Source organism: Perissodus microlepis, chromosome 3 (genome assembly GCF_051167445.1).
Source record: "Perissodus microlepis isolate ML-2025 ecotype Zambia chromosome 3, ASM5116744v1, whole genome shotgun sequence".
NCBI classification, from domain to species: domain Eukaryota; kingdom Metazoa; phylum Chordata; class Actinopteri; order Cichliformes; family Cichlidae; genus Perissodus; species Perissodus microlepis.
The window spans coordinates 22,449,225-22,469,641 of NC_140463.1; the positions used below are offsets into that span (position 1 = coordinate 22,449,225).

The 20,417-nt window shown below is 40.2% G+C and overlaps 1 protein-coding gene across 7 annotated transcripts in view; it reads right to left on the minus strand.

Moving 5' to 3' along the window:
- The window catches only part of dysf (dysferlin, limb girdle muscular dystrophy 2B (autosomal recessive)), a 109,260-nt gene that overhangs the window by 54,506 nt on the left and 34,337 nt on the right, over window positions 1-20,417 (minus strand). For 6 of the 7 annotated variants that reach the window (XM_084923586.1, XM_084923588.1, XM_084923590.1 and 3 more), the window contains 19 exons: window positions 19,969-20,164; window positions 19,444-19,590; window positions 19,207-19,338; window positions 18,948-19,114; window positions 16,955-17,069; window positions 16,774-16,879; window positions 16,550-16,692; window positions 15,228-15,401; window positions 14,302-14,386; window positions 14,119-14,196; window positions 9,855-10,036; window positions 9,598-9,738; window positions 9,429-9,458; window positions 9,300-9,335; window positions 8,539-8,580; window positions 7,047-7,148; window positions 6,079-6,240; window positions 1,731-1,908; window positions 1,562-1,635 (listed from right to left, as the gene is read on the minus strand). In XM_084923586.1, the coding sequence (XP_084779712.1) occupies window positions 1,562-1,635; window positions 1,731-1,908; window positions 6,079-6,240; window positions 7,047-7,148; window positions 8,539-8,580; window positions 9,300-9,335; window positions 9,429-9,458; window positions 9,598-9,738; window positions 9,855-10,036; window positions 14,119-14,196; window positions 14,302-14,386; window positions 15,228-15,401; window positions 16,550-16,692; window positions 16,774-16,879; window positions 16,955-17,069; window positions 18,948-19,114; window positions 19,207-19,338; window positions 19,444-19,590; window positions 19,969-20,164 (2,290 nt within the window). The remainder of the gene's footprint in view (window positions 1-1,561; window positions 1,636-1,730; window positions 1,909-6,078; window positions 6,241-7,046; window positions 7,149-8,538; window positions 8,581-9,299; window positions 9,336-9,428; window positions 9,459-9,597; window positions 9,739-9,854; window positions 10,037-14,118; window positions 14,197-14,301; window positions 14,387-15,227; window positions 15,402-16,549; window positions 16,693-16,773; window positions 16,880-16,954; window positions 17,070-18,947; window positions 19,115-19,206; window positions 19,339-19,443; window positions 19,591-19,968; window positions 20,165-20,417) is intronic. The other variant, XM_084923589.1, reaches the window with a different exon arrangement.

Consider the following 20,417-nt stretch of genomic DNA (forward strand, 5'->3'; position numbering starts at 1 on the left):
CATTTCAAAGCAAAATGTCTGTGAAAACAATACCAGGTGGTTTCTATTGAGTTTGGAGTTTTTGTTAGGTGGAATTGAAGATTTGTTAGAGTCTTTCAAATCTCATTCAGACTGACGATAAGGACTTACTGTGTGTTTAAAGAAACATGTTTCTCCATGTAGAGTCAAAGTTTTTTCAAAGTTTAGTTGCTGCTACTTACAGATATAGGGGATGTTATGTCAACCCATAGCCGAGAGCACAATTACATAATCAATACTAAAAACAACAACATTATTAATAATTACCAATTCCCTTCTGTGTCACCCTCTCCATGTCTTATACCAACACTGCACTCTGGTAACTCTTCTCCTCCTAACACTATTTTTAGAAAATGTAACAACAACAACAACTACATCTTAAACATAATAACGACTCTGCGTTTTTGCAGTTTTTGGGGGGACCACAGTTTGATGACAATGCATTCCTCCTGAAACTTTCCAGCTCCCTTCAGTCCTCAAACATGATTACACAACGATAGCTGCGGTCTGCGAGTGTGTGTTTAGCATTTATAGCGCTGCATTATTTATGTTTGCTCCCTTCAACGGAACCTCGTGCGGTCTGCCAAACCAATAAAGCCAAATTATGTCGCGGTCTAATTCTATACAATCTTCTATTCACTAATACACACAATGAAACCACTTACGACTGTGGACCAGGAGGGGGGTAAGAGGGGATGTTAAAAAAATGCTTTAAAAAGACTACATTTTGTTAGTAATTGACTTTATGTGTTCTTCAAACTGTGATGTCAAAAATCTTTGACCAGTCATCCGGTAAGGAAATCCCAATAAGCTGATCCTGTTCATCTGGATGTAGCATTTTGATATTTTTATCAGTGGCTGTTCATGAATAGTCATGAAAATTTGCATATTAATGCTCAAGAATCTGACCTTACAGCCCTTTGTTAGTCAGTGGTGCTAGTTTCAGTCATTGTGCACATGTACTCTTTAAACGGTTGGAGAAACCTGCCATTAGCTGAGACTGAAGAAGTCACTTGGATGAAAATGCTACATCCAGATGAACAGAATCAACTTTTTGGGTATTCCAAAAATAGTTTGAATTGTCCAAACATGAAGAAGAAAGAGGAAAAAAATGAAAGGGTAAGACAGTGGGACCTGTTGCTATGAGCCTAATAGGGCTGTGTCCTGTATATAGGTTCCGTCCTCACCACTATCCTTGGCAGTTTTAACTCAATGTGAAAAATAGCCCTTACTAAATAAACAATTTTATCTGCATTCGAGTGATGTTGTTGGCTAGGCTCTTTTTTTCCTTTTCTTTTGTTAAAGATTTTGGATTTCAGCAGGAAGGTGAAAGTCACAGCCCAGCCAGAGAATCCTTATGTTAGTGAGAGGAAATTTAGAGATGAACACAAAAGTGTTTTTGATGCTTTAAAGGCAGTTTTGTGGCAATTATTTAAAGTACTAATTACCAGTAATTACCTACTGAGTAATTAGCCAATAATTGTGCAGTGTTGTGTACACAGAGCAGGTTTAGGCAACTAGCTGATACAAAAAGCTCTTTTACCTGGTCAGACACAAGCGGCTGCTCATCATCGATGTCAATAAAAACCTCCCCAGAAATTAAATGGGGCGCCTCACCTACACGTGCCAACACACACAGGAAAAGAAGACACTTAACATTTATCATCAGTGTTAATCATTCGCTGTATTTTTTCCACTGCTGTGTGCCTTACGTCTCCATCCTTCCTCCTCTCCCTCCAACTCCACAGCTTGTTCATCTTCTTGGTTGTAGCGGTACTCCTCCAGCGAGCGGATGGTGCACTGCCCAACCACCGGCTTCCTCCCAAACTGCCGATTGTCAATGACTTTGATGACGATTGGCGGCATGTAGAGCTCCTCTTGGGGAAGTCTCTGTGGTGAGATGGAGGAAGATGAAAACACAGGGACTTAAGCGTCTGGCTGCTTAACGTCTATTTCTAATTGGTTATGCCACCTGCCTGCGTGATGTTGACTGGCTGTGGCTTCTGATTGCCTAAAACTGATTGGTCACCAAGGCATGACCAATCAAGGCTTAAATGGACCTTTTCAAATGTAAGGGAAGAAATAGCTGAATCTGCAGAGGTGCAGATACGATCTTTGTGATGGAAATCAGGGTACATACAACACTTTGAGTTAAAGTGTCTTGACGCATGCTCAATCATCCAGGTAAGGAAATCCCCCAAAAGTTGATTCTGTTCATCTGGACGTAGCGTTTTCAGTTGGAGAAACATTTCGTCACTCATAATCAAGTGACTTCTTTAGTCTCAGCTGACTGCAGGTTCCCCCCAAACCTTTCAACAGTACCTTTGCACAATGCTGAAATTAGCCCACTGATTGAACAATAGGGTGGGAGGTCAGTTTCTTGATCATTGGATTAATATGCAAATTGTCATGACCATTGATCAACAACAACTGATCAAAGACTACTGATCACTGACAATCTTACAATTCTGTGATTGCAGCCATTCCCCAACTCTCTGTGAATGGTACTGATGGCCATTGATCAGTTGTCACTGACAGTAATGAAACATTTCTCCCACTAACAATACGACGTCCAGATGAAAAGAATCAACTTTGAGTTAACATATAAGTTACGGATTTTAATATAAGGTTTGCAAGTAAAGTGACACAAAAAAAAGATAAAACAAAAAAAAACAAAAAACATACAAGTTGCGGTAAACTCTGTCCTTTTCAGTATATGCCATTTTGTTCTGTCATGTAAGTGTCACTTCCTTGCATTATATATGGCTCCATTAATCTTAATTGCACACTGGAGATTTTCACACCAGTGTTTTGCAAAAACAGACTGCTGTGAACTTCTGGGAATGATGACCCTGAAGGTCCAAAATGAAGGCTGTTACTGCGTTGTAGGACTAAAGCTTGCTCTGTAAAATAAAACAATGAAATGATATTTCATCCTAAGCCTTTCTTATTTATTATTATAATTATGTATTTATTTTAAACTAAAGGTACTCCTGTGCAAACACTTTGGGAAGCTGTGCTTTTTTTCAGGCTTCCTCCTCAGTAGTGTTTCTCCTGTTATTTTATTGTTGTCGTCTTTTATGGCTGCACTGTTCCATGTGCTTTTACTTTGTTCTATGCACATATCAGCGTATGAAGACCATTCTATTTAAACAAACAAACAAATAACCACAAAGAAAAAACAAAAACCAAGAATGGACCTTATTCATGTGAGTTTATGGAAAAAATCGAATCAAACATTTCCAGAATTACTCACAGCTGACTTAACTAGAGCAGAAGGAACAACTTATATCTGCCACAGCCCAATAAAACAATTAGAAAGTTACAAAACAACCACAAATCTGATCAACACTGAGCATTTTATCTTCCTGTTTTCATACAGTCATCATGATCTTCTATTAAAGAGGATTCAATTTAGATTTAAATGACATGTAGCAACATATTTTGTGAAATCTATACAATCCTCTCTTGCGATTTCCTGTATAAGATCTCTGACTTTTGGTCCAGAAAGTCTGCCCCCTTAAAGTTTGCAACCTTCATTGGGTTGTACGTCTGCAGGCTTTAGAAGACAAGCAGACCATCACTTGACCTGCCAGGCGTGTTGAAAGTCTCCCGCTTGATGCTGATACTGTAGGTGCTGCAGCTGGCAGAGCTTCTGCAACAGCTATATACTTAAATAAAATTCAACTGGCTCGAGTTCCCTCAAACCCTCTGACTTTTACAGAGAGCTGTAGCAGAAGAAGAACCTCAAGGAACCAGCTGCATAATGAAACCCTCAAAACATTTACAGCAGCTACATCTGAAGACAATATGCCAATACAACCTCATTTATCCAAACTCACTCATAGGTAAATAAACAATGGGCTGGCAACTGTAATCTGTTTGAGCTCTCTGGCTTTAAGAAAGGCTTAAGTGAGGCTGATGATGCTAAACTCACACAATAAACTGAGAGAGCTAACATTAGGTGGTTAGACACTTCAAAGAGTAATATTTAAGGAAACTATGCCCATGACATTTTCTTGTGCTCCCGTGGCATACGAAAACACTTACGCAGTCATCTTAAGGCCTTAATATTGTTAACATTAAATGCTTGGAATTGGTTCAGGGGCTAAATTTAAGGGGAAAAGAAATGTGCACATTTCCACAGTCCGATTGAGGCTGTCACACTCGTGCGGTGGTCAAAACAGGACCTTAATCTTGTTAACATTAAACTGCAGGAGCCAACGCAAGGATCTGCATTTAAGGGGAAAAAAGTGAATATTTCCATACGCCAGTTATAGCTGTCATAATAAAACACGGAGGTGATCAACTTCAGACCTTAATATTGTTAAACTCTCTAGCCTGTTTGGAGCCGCTGTTAGGAAAAATGTGTTTAATATTTCCATATTTCAGTTTAGGTTTTCATAAGAAAACACTTAGGTGGAATTCAATGGCACCAATGTAAACTCAGTGGAAACATATTCTCAGAGGACAGTGTTACATTCGAAGGATAAGTAACGACTGGTACGATTCCCTGCTCTGAAGGTTGCGGCTGGTCTGATTAAAATAAATGAGTGAATTAAAAAACGCTCTTTGCAGAGTGACAGCGAGAGGAACGCAGGTGTCGACGTGCATGCAGTTGGGTTTTTTAGCGACCATACAACCCTTTTTTTAATCTGCTATAACTTGTGTTCTTTCATAATAGCCCACTATATTCAACTCTGCAATTCCTCCCAGCCTTACAAGGCATTTTAGCTCACTTTTGGCTCCCACTTATACATGGAAATAAATTTAGTGAAACAAGAGAGATGAAAAAGATGTCAGAAGCCCATTTCATGTGAGTAGTCTTGTAGTCTTCACATTGGTCGCCTGATACAAGACCCCAAACATAACTCTCAAACTACAACAACTGCCCAAATAAAGTTTTATTTAAAAAAAATGCATATAGATAGACAGCATATAGGGCAGAGGTAGAGAACTTGCCCTGCGGGTGCTCAGAAAATAACCTGACGTTGAACATCCTTAAAACAAAATAGCTCATAATGGACTTGGGAGGCACAGACAGGTCCACTCCCCTCTCATTATAAATGGAGAACAGGTGGAATCTGTCTCCACCTTCAGGTATCTGGGCACCGACATCTTCGCTGATCTCACTTGGACCCACAACACCAACGCCCTGGTAAAGAAAGAGCAGCAGCGGCTGCACTTTCTCCCTGCCGGCTTTCTACTGCTCCTCAGTGGAGAGCGTGCTGGCCGTTTGGTACACAGGGGCCAAGACTGAGAACAAGAAGGCCGTGCAGAGGCTAATTAACACCACCCAAATAACCACTAGCTAACACTTGAGATGGAATGACCCTATTAGTAAAACCTGATAACCCATAACTGAACTAAATGTCAGATAATGCATTGTGTGTGAGACACCCCTGATATTACCAGTGTCAGCTGGTTTGCAATTTGTGCCCTTTTATGTACTTACTTGCAGAATCATGTGCAAATGTGACCATAACTTTATTACACAATCACAAAGTCTTAACAAATATAAAACTTCTACCTATTTTATTTATTTCTAGGATCCCTGAACAAGGTGGAAATGGCTGCCTCTTCAGTGGTGGAAAAAATTAAGACTTGGTTTATCCAAAGAAAACTACATCGATGTTAAATGTATTATCCCTGATTTACTAAACATCAAATTCAGCTTACTATTGACCTTGTACTACAGTGACATCCACTTTAAGAGCATCCAGTAAGCATTTATACCCTCCACCATACCCATGGTAAAAATATACACCCTGCATTTATGGTACATTAGTAATGCCTATGCTAATAGCCATGGAAGATAATTAACTCTTATCTAAAGAAACATTCACTTTTCTAAAAATATATTTTTAAAAATCTGCTGCAGCACACAAGGAAACGTATAATTTTCTTGGAAAAAGGGAAGGAAGTTCTCTATTCTGCCATTATTGTGGTTTCACTGATGAAGATAAATGAGTAACACAAACCACAGCAGAGCTGTCCTTAACATGGAAGCTGTGGGCACTGATTACTCTGTGTGTTTAAGTATAGTACAGCATAGCTCACCACATCAAGGAGAAGCGTATTAATGTCAAAGTTAGGCTTCTTCTTCACACTGCGGATGACGCAGCTCTGGACCATGCTGCCTCCACACTCCACCTGCAGGCTGGGGGAGGTAACGCTGGCCAGCTGGAAGCTCTTCAGGTTCCGGACGCCCCATGCTAAAATCTGTCAGGATGACACAGAAAGAGTGGTGTTGGTGTTGTCATTTTTAGACTTGTAATAATTAAATCTATCAAACTGCTCATAGATATTCAAAATTAAAAAAACAAAAACAAAGTGAAGATCCTTTAAGTTTCTTTGAGTTTAAATTATAAAGATATTTAAAGATATTAATACTGAAAAACAACAAAAACTCTCAGTTGAAGAGATTTTTATCATATATAATGACTGAAGAGGACGCCAGATCCAGACTCATAGAGAAGCATTAAATGAAACCAAGCTTTCTTTAAGGCAAACCAAAAATGGGAAACACAGCTTTAAAGAAATAACTACAGTGACGCTACAAACAGGGATGGCAAGAAATAGGAAACAGGATGATACAACAAAGGACAAGACAAGGCAATTTATACACATGGTAATGAGGCGAGAGGCAAACAGGTGGGAGACACAGTGGAAACAAATCATGGATAACAAGACACAGGATGTCAAACCCAACACAGGACACAGAGTTCAACATGTACCAAAATAAAACAGGAAGAGAGACACAGCAGAACAGCAATATTAGATTAACGTAACACAACTAAACTAAGGACCATGACAGACAAGACCAACACAAAGACAAGCCTGAGGGAACAGCAAGGGAAGGCTAAAGGGAACTAATAAAGCTAAAGTCATCTATAATTAAGACACACATAACACAATAGAGAATCAGTACCAGGGATCAGAAGACTATGATAATTTTCACTGTTTCTCAGCACCCAGGAAGGTGGTGATAATGAAACAGAAAAGTTAAAGCAGATAATTAGTGATACCTCGATGGCGGTTCTCTGCAGAACAGGTTTGATTCCCTGAGGAATCATGAAGACATTTGGCTCTCTCTGAGGCGGTGGGTAGGGAAGGTCTGACTCCTCTGGCTGTGAATATGGATGCAGGAAAGTAGCAGGTCATCAACAAGGGACCAATGAGAATTTGCGCATTCATGGAGTATTGGAATCATCTGAGAAATGACTCCCCGACTAGGAAAATCCCCTTTTCTGGGTGACTTTAGTGACTTGAAATTACACAAAAATCTGGTAAAGGTTTGGTTTAAGGTAAGAACCTTTGAATCGATTGATTTATATGGCTAACGTTTAATCAAGAAGGTGATATGACATTGTCACTGTTTAATGCAGTCCATGAGCAATAATGTAGATTAGGCAGAAAACACATTTATTAGCTGGATAACAAGTCTTTAATCTCTGTAGTGTTTTTGCTGTTTCCAAATTCAAATTTAAGAACACATCAAATTCTGAAGAGGAATTTCCCAGGTCGACAACTGGGACCATCTGAGCAGCACATGAATGCACAACAACGATTTAAACAGCTTGCCGTGCTATTTACTGCCAGGTGAATTGTTCTATGGAAACAAACATGAAGAAATGTTAAATGACAACGTTTAGGATGAGTATATCAATTTTGTTTTGGAGTGTTAATACCACACTAATAACATTTAACATTAAAAAAAGCACTTTAAAAAGCATAAAATAGTACTTTACAACAAGCAGCCTGTTATGTATTTTAAAGCATGTAAATTTAACATTTATTTGGATTAAATATTTTGAATACAAAAGTAATGTAAAAGGTAATACAGTAATACACGTTGAATGTATTTGAAACTCATTGTGTTTGTCAATTTTAAGTTTGACTGAAAAATATAAAAATATGCATCACATTAAGTTTCCTACATTGTAAATTTATAAACCACATAATCCAAATATATGTAAAATTAAGATGCGATTAAAATGCATAAGAGGCAAAAATATTTTTGCACCTACAAGAATCTGTAGAAGACCAAAGACAACATCGGTAAATATTTCTCCTTCTGAGCTTCAGTATGTTTTCCTAAAAAGGTGTAATTATATTAACAGAAACATTATCTGATTATGATATAATGTTCTCTTTCTTTCTGTGATCACAAAATAATTAACTGTACTCACTAATGATAAAATTTAATCTGGAATCTTCTGAAAGTGAAACTTTCTTGAGCTCCTATAAAAAATGTAAAAATAATTTAAAGTCTGCATGCATGTTGTCTTTGGACTTCCATACACATCTGCATACAACATACAACAAACCACGTGTAAAAACCACACAGTGTTAGATTACTGCTGATCAAAAACGAGTAAATAAACATTTCAAGTTTTAGAAAAAGGGGATGCTTTTAACATGCACGTGAGATAAAATTATTAGCGTATGCAGTAAATGGACAGAGACATCAAATGGGATGACCATGGATGGATTTGACTTTGTGTTTCTATATTGTACCCATTGCTGCAGGTTTTCAGAGAGGAATCCTGGAAACATCAGCTGAAGAAGCCAGAATGAAGAAAAAAGAAAATAATTCAGCACAAAAAATAAATGAAAAGAGCTGTAACTGCACAAATATACTGCAACATGTGGGGTGTTTTTGATACGACTGGAAGACAAGCTGTATACTGCATACAAGACGCATAAAGCTGAAGTGAAGACAAATGCAGAAGTGCCCTGAATCTGGCTACTGGAGGAACTGCAGAAATTAGCGTTAATTTTTATTTGCCTTTGATGTCACTTGCTTATTTTATGATCTCCAGTTTCAAGATGCTTTTGTCAATTATGGCTCCCAATTACAGTAAAATAGGTCATAAAGCACCGTGTTGTTCATGGTGTAGTAACTTTGTGACCGACAAGTTACGTTTGATCCGATCCTCGATCAGGGAATGACAAAAAATGTTAAAGTTGTGGCTTCAAAATAGAACATCACTGTGTCCCCTTCTATCTTTTACATACAGTTTATGAAGAAAGCAGCAGAAAGAAAAACTGAAGAAAGGACTTCATAATAAATTATTCTGATTTAGCCAGTTTGCTTACTTTGAGACTTTTCCTAACAAAAATCAAAAGTGGGGGAAAAAAACAAGTTATTTAAAAAAAAATTTATTAATATTTACTCTTTGACTCTCCTAGACTGTGTGATAGTCTCATATCAGTCATGTTTACTGTCAAACATTTAAATTTAGAGAAAAACGGTACAATACTTGGTGTGGTTTTACCTCATCTAAGATGTGGGTGGAAGTCAGGAAATCTCCCTGTAGGTGATACGACATGAGTTATATTTCAAAGTTAAATGGAAAAGACAAAAATTCAAGAAGGAATGGGGAAAAAAATGGAGATAAACGTACCTCTTGACCTGGAATATGGTGAAGTGACGGCTGTTGGAATAACAGTGAAATCAAGACTCATCCTCAAAGACTAAAGCATCCATATCAGAACCACATGCCTTTTAAAAAACTTTGAATATGACAAGAAGGAAAAAGACCAGTAGGTGAAAGTGTCAAGTTGACCTCTGACCTTTTCTCTGCGTATAAGCTCAAAGGCAGCCAGCAGCTCGCCAGCATTCTTGTCCCCTCTGCGAATTGGGAACCAGGCCAGGCGTGGCGACCGAGTCAGTGAGGGCTGGCACACGCAGCGACCCATGAACTCATCAGCTCCCTGAAGAATGAAAACACAACATAGACATACATGTTACATCCATGTTTTAGCAATATAGAAAAACAGACAGATGTTCAAAGACCTCTAAATAGCTTTCATGACATTTAAACACTCACGTATGTGTCCTGATCGTAGAGTTCCACTATAATATTGGGGGGGCTGGCCATCGTGACCTCGGAGTCGCCAAAAATCTCCACTTCATAGAAGATGAGCGTCTGGTCCCAGGTGGGATTGAGAGTGTTTCGCACCGTCACCGTCTTCTGGGATTGGTGGAGGAAGGATACGATCGCGTAGGGGTCTGGGGAGGGAAAAACACTGTGAGCCTTTCTTTTCGCTAGTTTAAACTTGGTGAGAGTACATATGATTCGAGGTCTGGACGTTTGGCAGAGTGAGGTCATTTATTTTTTAATGGCTCAATATTTGTTTACTCAACCTATACGGTTTCCTTTACCTATGGAAGATATAATGTTATTGATGTATTAGACTGGATTATTAAAAGGATTTTTTGCATGACAGTTCCATCCATCCACTTATCTGGGTCCAAGAGAATACCCATTTTAGAAGGGAAGCCCATAGCACCCTCTTCCAGCCATTTCCTCCCACTGTGGACCTTCACAGGGAGGATAAGGAGTATTATCCTCCTGGAGTTGGAACATAACCTCAGGTCCTTTTCCTTTAAAAAGTTACCACCACCACCACTATAATCTGCTAATCCAGACAGGCCTACCCAGAACTTCAGCAATGCTGCAGAGGAGTGTCAACCAGGGCAGCCCCTCAACATCCAGAGCCTTAAAGGAGTCCCTGTGAATTGTATCCAACCCACAGGCCCAGTGAAACAGAGTTTTCTTGCTACCTCAGTGACCTCAACCACAGTCATGGGTCATGCGTCTACAGAGGTCGTACTAGTGGGGTTTAGGAGATGGGTGAACTATTACATCTAGCTTGATGGATATTGAAGAGTTTCAAGAAGCCGGCCCTTAGTGATGCATTAATGAGAAGATTTGTCACTTGCAAATGAGAAAGAATGAAATATAATGCAACTTCTCAGAGAGACCAAACATGTATAAGCAGAAAGGGTAGTTTCTGTTTTTCACACTGGGTCTCATTTTGGTCAGTCCCAAAAAAAAAAAAAAGGAAAATTAAATGGTTGCAACATCTTCTGGGCGAAGGTTTTGGAAGCTGCTTACGAGCTTTTGCCGCCATAATTTGCAAAGCAGAGAGCAAGGTTATTATTGAAGATGCTGAGTGAGTTTTTAAAGACGGTCCTCACAAGTATAGCAGTACAAACTTATGCACGATTATGTCCAAACTGTCCTGGCGTCCTGCACAGTGACATCAGCAGCTTGGGAATGCCAAGCTCGAGACAGAGGGCTGGGAACGCCGCTCTGGGAAGTTTGTTATTCCAGGTTAAAACCGCTCTCCTCCATGTTAAACACACACACACACACACTGAATTAAACACATGTAGCCTACGTACAGTTACACAGACTGAGTAGTTTGTTGTTTCAGGCCGGGTAAAGAGTCTCTGTGGAGCCGTTAGCATTGGAGTAAACAGAAGTTAAGATGCATTTTCCCACCAGCCCTCAATTAACCCTATATCTAAGACACACACACACTCGCACACAGTGTACAGACACACCACCCATGGTGACCCATTCAATTACCGTCCATTTCCAACATCCCATTAGCTCATAAAAACAGCAATACAAACAGCCCCGGGGGGTTATGTAAGTCTGTGCTTGTGTGTTTTTAGTGAGAGTGCGTGTGTGTATGTTTGTGTAGAGGGGAAGCGGCAGTAGTCAGGACCCCAGTGGGAGCCACAGAGGGACATAAGCAAACGAAGACTGGGAAAAGAGAAAGAGGAGAGGAGGGAGGATGGAAAGAAAGAGAAAAGGAGGGAGGAGAGGACAGGAGGAAAAGAGCATTATCTCTAAATGTGGAGATTTTGATCTAAGATTAGATACAGTTTAAAGGAAGAATGATGAAAAAAATTTAAGAAGGGGGAATCAGGGGAATCAAGCCACACAAGCATTCTTCATGACTTTATTTCTGCTTTTTGAGGGAACATAGAGCCTTACAAAAGACACTCTGTCAGAATAAAATACTAAAGAGCTTCGCGGCAGTTAAACCTGCAATGTTTAACTTTTGTCGCCATCTTCTGCGGACAGTATGCCCATGAATGACCGCAAAAAATAACAAAGTACAGCCAGCTTGATAGAAATAGTGGTGAGCACAGTGCATAGCACTTTCTATAAAGTACCTGGGTGTATTAGACGTTAGTGAGGCCTGTACAGCCTACTTGGGCTACCAAGAATCTAATCAAACAAGTTCTTAAATTCCAAAGTCATCAAATATTGTCTCTACGGAGGAAAGAGTTACGTCATTTTAACATGAGAACGGACTCCCGTTTGAATACAGCTTCAAGTGGTCATTTGAGGAACTGCAGTTTAAGGGCTCATCAGGGCTTTTTTTAACCTCAAGAAATTAAACTATTAAGAGAAAATAGTCTCGCCTCTTTGTGGCTTTTGTGAGCACAAAGCTTAAATCAAAGCAGGAAGTAAACCAAACATGTAAAGAGAAGAAACACTTCATCAGCTGATTGCTCCACTAGTTGCTTTGTCAGCAAGCAGTTTCTTGCCCTGGTAAGATCATTGCTTCAGCAGGTTGAAAGAAGCAAACAAACAGAGGCAGACGGCAAAGGGCAAATGGGGAACTATAAAGAGAAGCTTAAAAAGACAGATGTGCAGGAAAAGCAGAAAGAAACACAGACAAAAGATGAAAGGCAATCAGAGAAAAAGACAACAGACAGAAGGAAAAAGAAAACAAGAAAGACCTCAGCGTCTTTAATCATGGATGCCCAGACGCCATGTTACACCAGATTAACGCACAAGTGAAGCCCATCCATCAACTCTTCTCATCCATTACATTGTGTGTGTGTGTGTGTGTGTGTGTGTGTGTGTGTGTGTGTGTGTGTGTGTGTGTGTGTGTGTGTGTGTGTGTGTTAAGGAGACCGAGTGAATGAGAGTGATAGCGATTCATCATGTCAGTCTGTGGCCAGAATGCTCTCTGAGCTTCTTTCTCTCTAACCCTGTCTTTAACCAACCTCCCATCTATCATCGCTCTCTCCCTCCATCTGTCCGTCCATCCATTCGTCTGTTCTCTGAGAGCTCTGTTTTTACATGTGAGTCTGCGGTGGGTTTCTGATTAACACTGGCTCGCAGCAGTCGCAGTTACCGTGACCTCTCTGAATGGAAGAAAAACATGTTGTTTTGTGCGTGTGCTTTGCTCTCTCATTCTGTGCGCCTGTTTTCTGCGCTGCTTCCCTCTGCAGTGCAGTAACACCAGCTGCACATACACAACTCGGTGCTTCATATCAGAGCTTCTTTTTCTTTATGTCCCGTAAGGTTTGCCTGCTGCGGTGCATTTAAAGACTTTATTTATTTATTTGAAAAGTCAAAGGATTGTTAGCAATGACAAAGCGTGAAAAGACACTTGTCAATAGTGATGTTTTAACTTATGAACATATGTTTTTGGCCACATGGGGGCAGCAGAGACATGTTAAATGCAAGTTTATTATTCGCTCTCTTCGTATGGAAGCCCGTTTCCGCCACAAAAAAAAAAAAGGATCTCGAAATTTCGACTTTTTAACTAAAAATTTCGAGGAAATAACTCAAAATTTCGAGTTATGGATACTTCTTGTTTTGTTTTTTTTAGTGGCAGAAACGGGCTGCTACTTGATATGAAGTAGCAAGTGAGTGGAAACAATCCACCGTCCCTCAACAATGAGCCTGTCATGGCCTTGGACACAATTTAGTTTTTTTTTTCTTTAGTTGTGTATTTTGTAACTATCCTTGTGTTTTGATCTTTCGATCCTATTCACAGATGGAGATTCATTGTTCCAGGTTTTGCTTCATGTTGTAGTTACATTTGCAGCTGCAGGCCTCCTCAGTTTTTGCTCTCATGTTCTGTCTTTGTGTGTTTATGCACCCAGAGTCAGGAAAATCTATTTCTAAGACACAGAAAGATGAAGGTATCCTACAGATAATGCAGTTTGGGATTATTTTGCACTTTGTATGTTTTTAAAAGCACCATCACTTTTACTGCCTTTAACTTTTGTCCTGTATATGTAAACATAACACTCCGATAATCACCACAACCCTAATTTCTTCCTGGAGGGACGGAAGAAAATCCATCTTATGTAATAAACAGTGAATATACGGTAATGACACAGATTTGGCGTCTGGATTGGAATAAAGGGGGAAAACAACATGCAAGATTAAAGGTGTCTAACAAAGTAAAATCATCAAAACTGCTGGAAAAAATGATATGGGGTCAACTTTGGCTGCCAGATGATGCAGCAGTTCCAACAGTCTTCAGTACCTGAGAAGCTGTCTTTATCCATGGGCAGCAGGTCTCTGGCTTGATACAGATAGCAGCGCAGATGGTATCGAGTGCCACCTGCATATATACAAATGCACACACAGACACAGATATGTACACACATCATTATACACACAAAAACAGGGACGGGAAAGAAAGGGAGGAAAAAGGAAGCTGCCTTACACTCAAAGAAACAGGAAATGGTAGGTCTGTTGACTCCAAACGTGGTCGTAACTGACTTGTCTTCATTCTTGTCCTCTATACTGCTCTGTGGAGGAAGGGTCGGAGGAGAGGAGCAGACCAGAAACAAAACCTTTTACAAGCACAACAAGCACTTTCTTTCTGTGTGGCCTTCAAAATAAAAGACTGTGTTACTTTTACTGTACAAATAATGATAGGGCAAATCACTTTTATTTTATTTTATCTGTACCATTTTTGATGATTTTGTCCACTTAAGCCCATCTTCAAGTATGTCACCAAATACCAGTGATAAAGCACAAAGCAAGGCCAATTAAGGGATAAATTACCCAGAATTTGGAGTGGATGAACTTGATTTTGCAGCAGGAGGTGGAGCAGGTCATGTGCTAATCAGGAGACTGGAGGTTTGACCCCTGGATCTCCAGTCTTGTGCGAGTATTTACCTTTTTTTTTTCTGTTTCTGACCCTGTTGAGTTCTCATTCTTTATTGGCTCTTCAGGTCTGGGTGATGGCCACTTTGTTTTTTCTTTCTAGCTTACTTCAGGTCTCAGCCTGCGCCTCATCGGTCTGTTTCTACTCATTTGGTCTGTGTGACGTTGTCTTTGTTTCTTAAAAATGGCACTTATGTGGTTGACCTTAAAGAGTTTAACCAATCAAATGTTTTCAGGAGAACCTAGTCCAGACACTTCATTTTTCCTATGAGAAAAATCCTGAAAGAAGTCCTACAGGTGAGACCATCCAAAAATCACCCGATATTTCCTGTGGTGGTAAACAACACATGCCTGCAGGCAGCCATCAAAAATTCAGGGTAGGACTTTTCAGAGGAGGATTAGCAGTTTTGAGCATGTGAAATCAAAAGACCTGGGTTATATATTGTTTAGGTGTCTACATAATTTGGGGCACTTCCTCACCAGAGAACACTCAAGGGCAAAGATGGCTGCCGGTCCTGTCTTCTCCAGCGGCTCCATGCGGCGCCTCCACCTGCGCCTCCTAAAGCTGTCCGTCTTCCTGGGCTTGAGGTGGAACCTCCAGCCAAAAAGCGAGGCGTACTCCCAGCCCTCCCTCTCCGCCTCGTCTGGACGCTGCTGTGAACACGAACATAAACTTAAATCAGCTTTTCCCCCAAAAAATAAAAACATGAGGGCAGAAGAGACGCTCAAAGCAAACTTTCCTAAATTCATTTGTGGAGCTTGGCCACCATCTAGTGGTTACTATGGGGAACATCAGCTGTTCATGACTTAATTTTGTAATTTCATTTTTATTTTAAAATTCAATTTAGGAAAAACTATTAATCCACATTTTTGGCTAACATCATTTTTTCACTTGTCTTCATCAGCTCTTTCCTTTATACATCAAATCAGGCCAGCAAATCCTTACTGACATGATATTTTGGTCAAAGATATCTTCTCAAAAGATAAACAAAAAAATAAATAAAACATATAGTGTATGGAATAAAATAAGCCATCAAACTGATGGAAACTTTAAGACTTTAATGTTCCTCTGACTATTATCATGGTTGCCTTCTTCACACCGGATTTCTTAGGATGGGCAGACATGATGCAGATGGGGATACACGGATCCGTGACCTAAAAACAATGGGATGTAAAGTAGGATATCTTCTGTGTTACAGAATGTATCATAATCCCAGAGTGAGAAAAGTCCATAAAGAACATAATTTCTTCTTAATTTCTTCCTAGAAAACAAGAAGAAAAAAAAACACTTGAGGAATTTACAACATGCAGCATGAAGAAATAGGTTTAAGAATTCCAGAGACCAATATGTATTATTTATGGGATTATTTGACAATCATTCATGCAACACCTCAAAATTAGCTGGTAATGCTTCAGAATATGGCCCACGACTAAGAGTGAATAATAGAACATCATCATGTGCATCAACATAATACAGCCCACGCTCCGATGGGCAGTTTATTTATGATGTCAGACGGAGAAATTGTGTTGGGTTTGTTGCAAAGTTACCATAAAATTACGCTGAACTTAAAACTGCTTACAGTATATTTTGCATCTCTTTTCCTGAAAACACCAGAAGTTGTGCAAATACACACATTGAAACTGTATTTATCATGCCCTTGTTATAAAGTGTCACCGCTTTGTTCAATGCAGACTCATTTGTCCTGCTTTTGGCTTTGTTGAAGCGCCGATATTTAATATGTCTGAAAAAACAGTGAATGAAGTATATTTTGTTCAAACTCATTTTTCTTCTCTTCTGCTACCTTTCTTAGAGCGTCCATCTTCTGCTGGTCTCGTCGCCTCATCCGTATCCATCGTCTCCGTCGGTTGGTGTGGTACATCTTCTCTGCCGGCACCCACGACTTGGGGCGACGGTCTGGGGGAATGGTGATGCCGTACTCCCAGCCTGAACACACAGAAAAGGACTTATTAGTTTTAAATTTACTTTCTTTTGTTGAAAGTGGTATTATTGTGTGCCTGTGTGTACCTTGATCATCCACAGCCCTGTTGAGATCCTCACTCCACTCCACCTCCTCCCATACCCAACCTGGTGGACACTCAATCTCATCCTTTGGCACTGCCTTCTCCCCGTTCTGACAAAGACACACTTGCTTAGATTTACTGCGATGACTGAAGCCAAAATATGTTACATAAGCACTTATACATACCACATCCGTGTATCCTTCCTGCATGCCGATCCACTGGCCACCTGGTAGCCTCATCTGGTTTTCAAACACTTCCTCTGTGAAGGTCATGTGACCGGCATCCACATCAAACAGGAGTCTGAAGTATACACACACATTCATTTACAAATGACCTTCATTTTTAAATATTTTCATTTGCCACATTTAACTCACTGCTAAACAACTACAGTTGTGGTCAGAAGCTTACATCCATCATCATAGGCATGAATGTTGGGGTAATTTTGGACTTCTAATTTTGGATTTCTCTAATCTACACATGGTCAAAAGTATACACATTTACCCCCCACACACTCTAATATTTAGTTAAATGTTCATTAGCACAACCGGATGTTTTTGTTAGCCGTCAACAAGCTTCTGGCACAATTCTGGTTGAATATTTGAACTGTAGACTGTAGAGTTCATTTAAACTGGTTGCTTTCCTGACATGGACCCAACTTTTAAGCTCACTCCAGAAATATTCAATAGGGTTGAGGTCAGGCTATGGGATGGCAGTTCCAGAAGCTTAACATGAGATTGCTTTATCCATTCCAGATGCAGCTTTGAAGCATGTTTGGGATCACTGGTTTGTTGGAACACCCAACTGTGTTCACGTTTCAACCAACAAACTGTTGATTTGAGGTGAAGTTGAAGAATTTGGAGGTAGTCCTCTCCCTTCATTATTCCACCCACTTTGTGCAATGTAGCAGTACCACTGGAAGCAAAACAGCCACAGAGCATGATGCACCACCACCATGCTTGACAGCTGATGCAATGTTCTAGTCCTCCAATATCCCTCTTATCATTGTGGCCAAATAGCTCAATTTTTGTCTCGTCTCATCATAAAACCTTTCTCCCTGAGGTATTTAAGCTTGTCCATGTTGGCAGCTGCAAATTTCAGGTTGAGCTTGAAAGTGTTGATTTTAGGGCAAGGGCTTCTTTCTTCGTCTGCAGCCTCTCAGTCCATTATGATGTAAAGTTCACTTCACTGTGGACAGAGATGCTGGTGTTTCAGAAGTTTTCAGTTCATGGCAGGCTTGAGCCTTGGTCGTTTCTGGGTTGTTCCCAAACATCCTAACAAATTTCCTTTCATCTGATTGTGACAGTTAGGGTCTTCTTCCACACCTTAGCAAAGGCATTATACATCTGATTAACTTGTGTTGAATTGTTTGAAATGACAGTCTATTAATCTGTAGCTGTTAAGAAATGGAAACAGACCTTCCAAACTTGTGGAATCTAGAGTTCTCCTTATTTGATCCGAGTTGCTTGGACTTTCTTATTGTTTCAAGTATCAATCAATCCAGTAAGTGCTGTCAAACAAATCCTTTCTATGCTGACAAGAGAAACTACCAGTTGCCACTCAATCACTAACCGTGATTTAATAGACCTTGAAGTTGTCAGGTTAAGACCTTCAGCCAGAACCTTTAGCTCCACTTAATCAAAGATTTAGGCAACTGTACGTATATTTGAGTCCGTATGTATACTTTTGACCCTGCTTCAATTCAAGATAATTATATAAATTTCACAAGAGAGCCTCTGAAAATTTTGGAAAGAATCACATCAAGATATTTGCCGTAGCTTTCCTTTCACACATGTAGCATACACCAGGAAATAGTCTGGTTCAGTCCGTTTATATCTTAATGTCTAGAAAAGTTCAGGGCTGCACCTGTGAAAATAAGCAAATCCACAGACTAAATCCATAAGTGTTTTAAATATATATATTTCCTAACATGTATAAGTGTCTCCATCTTAATGTGTAAAACTGACTGATGGGTTCCAGCCTGTCCATTTGTTGATATCTGGAGCAAATATGTTAATCTTAGTGGATAAATGAAACCTAAAAATGTGCCTCTAAAAAATCAGTTAAAGCCACAAAATTCCCATGTTCTTTCCAACAGCTTCAGCACACAACAAAGCCCAGAGTTTTAAACTGTTAATCACAGAATAATGAGAGTGCGAAAGGTTAAAGGCACAGACTCACGTCCTCTCGGGGCTGATGTACCAGTCTCCAGCCCAGGACCAGCCGGGCGAGGGTTTGAAACTCTCTTTGGGCAATTTAACTCTCCCGGTGATGTCGCTATACTTGGGGTAGGTTAAACCTGTAGTTCCCCAGCTGCCCACCAGGGCGAGCCGTGTCTGGTTCTCATACTACAGACAGAGAGAAAGAGGCGGGCTGGGATCATTGCTGATATTTAAAGACTTCTTTATGAGACTTCATCCTAGTTCTGTCGACTTCTTACCGCCTCGGCAAAGACAGACAGTTTTCCTTCAGCGTATTCATTGAAGTGTTTGACATCAGCAGCCAATCCAAACCAAACTTTAACCCTCAACTGACCGGGAAGTTTGGCTTCTCCTCCACTGCCCTGTGGACACTGCACAGCAAACACATACAAACGGTGAGTCACACTTTGTGTCAAGAAGCTGATTAAAGTAAGAGGTGTAATGTCCTCTGATGTTACTCGACTGTGAGTGTGCACCTTAAGAAAGACAGTCTGCAGCTGACCGCAGTGTTTCCCACAGTGCTGCTGGGAGAAGATGACGGTGTGTGCTGGGATGCGGTGGTACGCTACCCTGCGGTCACCCTGCAACATCCATATCACGATGTCTGGAAGGCTGTTCTGGGGCTGGAAGATTGACGTAAAGGAAGAGAGAGAAATGAGTGGTAACGAGTTTTCTCATTAAAGGATAATTTAAATGAATAATAATTTATGGAGAATGTGTCTATGCATCCATCTCTAGACCAGATAAACTTTCAAAGAGGAAATGGTTGGTCAGCTTGTTTTTTTCAAAGCTCATCACCTTGAATAACATTTAAAATTAATACTTGAATTCATTATAGAAAGACCAAGAAAAGGAGAAAACTTATATGATGTTTGCTTAAAAATGACTCAGTTTATTTATTTTTAAAACTTTTTGGAGCTCTAGAAGTCTCCTGTGCTCACTTTCACCCACCAGATATCAAGAGCTTCTGACTCAAACTGTAGAAGTTTATTTAAACACACCTCTTCAGTCATGGTCCTCAGCCTGTTGGCCCAGTCCTCAGCCTGCTCCAGCATCGTGGAGAGCTCAGTCTCCGGGCCGTGTTTGAGAGCCAGCGCCGCCGCGGTGATCTGCTGCAGGTGGAGGGTACGAACGTGCCTCAGCGAGCGATCCAGAGGCGTTGCACACTGCCACTGATCGAGTGAGGGCAGCTCATCACTGGGAAAAGAGAGCGAAAATGACGGGAAGCAAACATGGCAGGAAATGAAGAGTTCACCAGTGAGAAGTCACAGGGCTAATGATGTGTGCAGCACGTGCTGGTTGATAAATATCTTTTTTTTAAACAAAGAACAAAGATTATTGTCACTAAAAATAATTAATGTACTTTTAATGCTCCAGAGATCACTTAAACTGAGTCAGTTCCCTGGATAGAGATCATTTTAATTACTCTATAATTTAACCAGCAAAAATC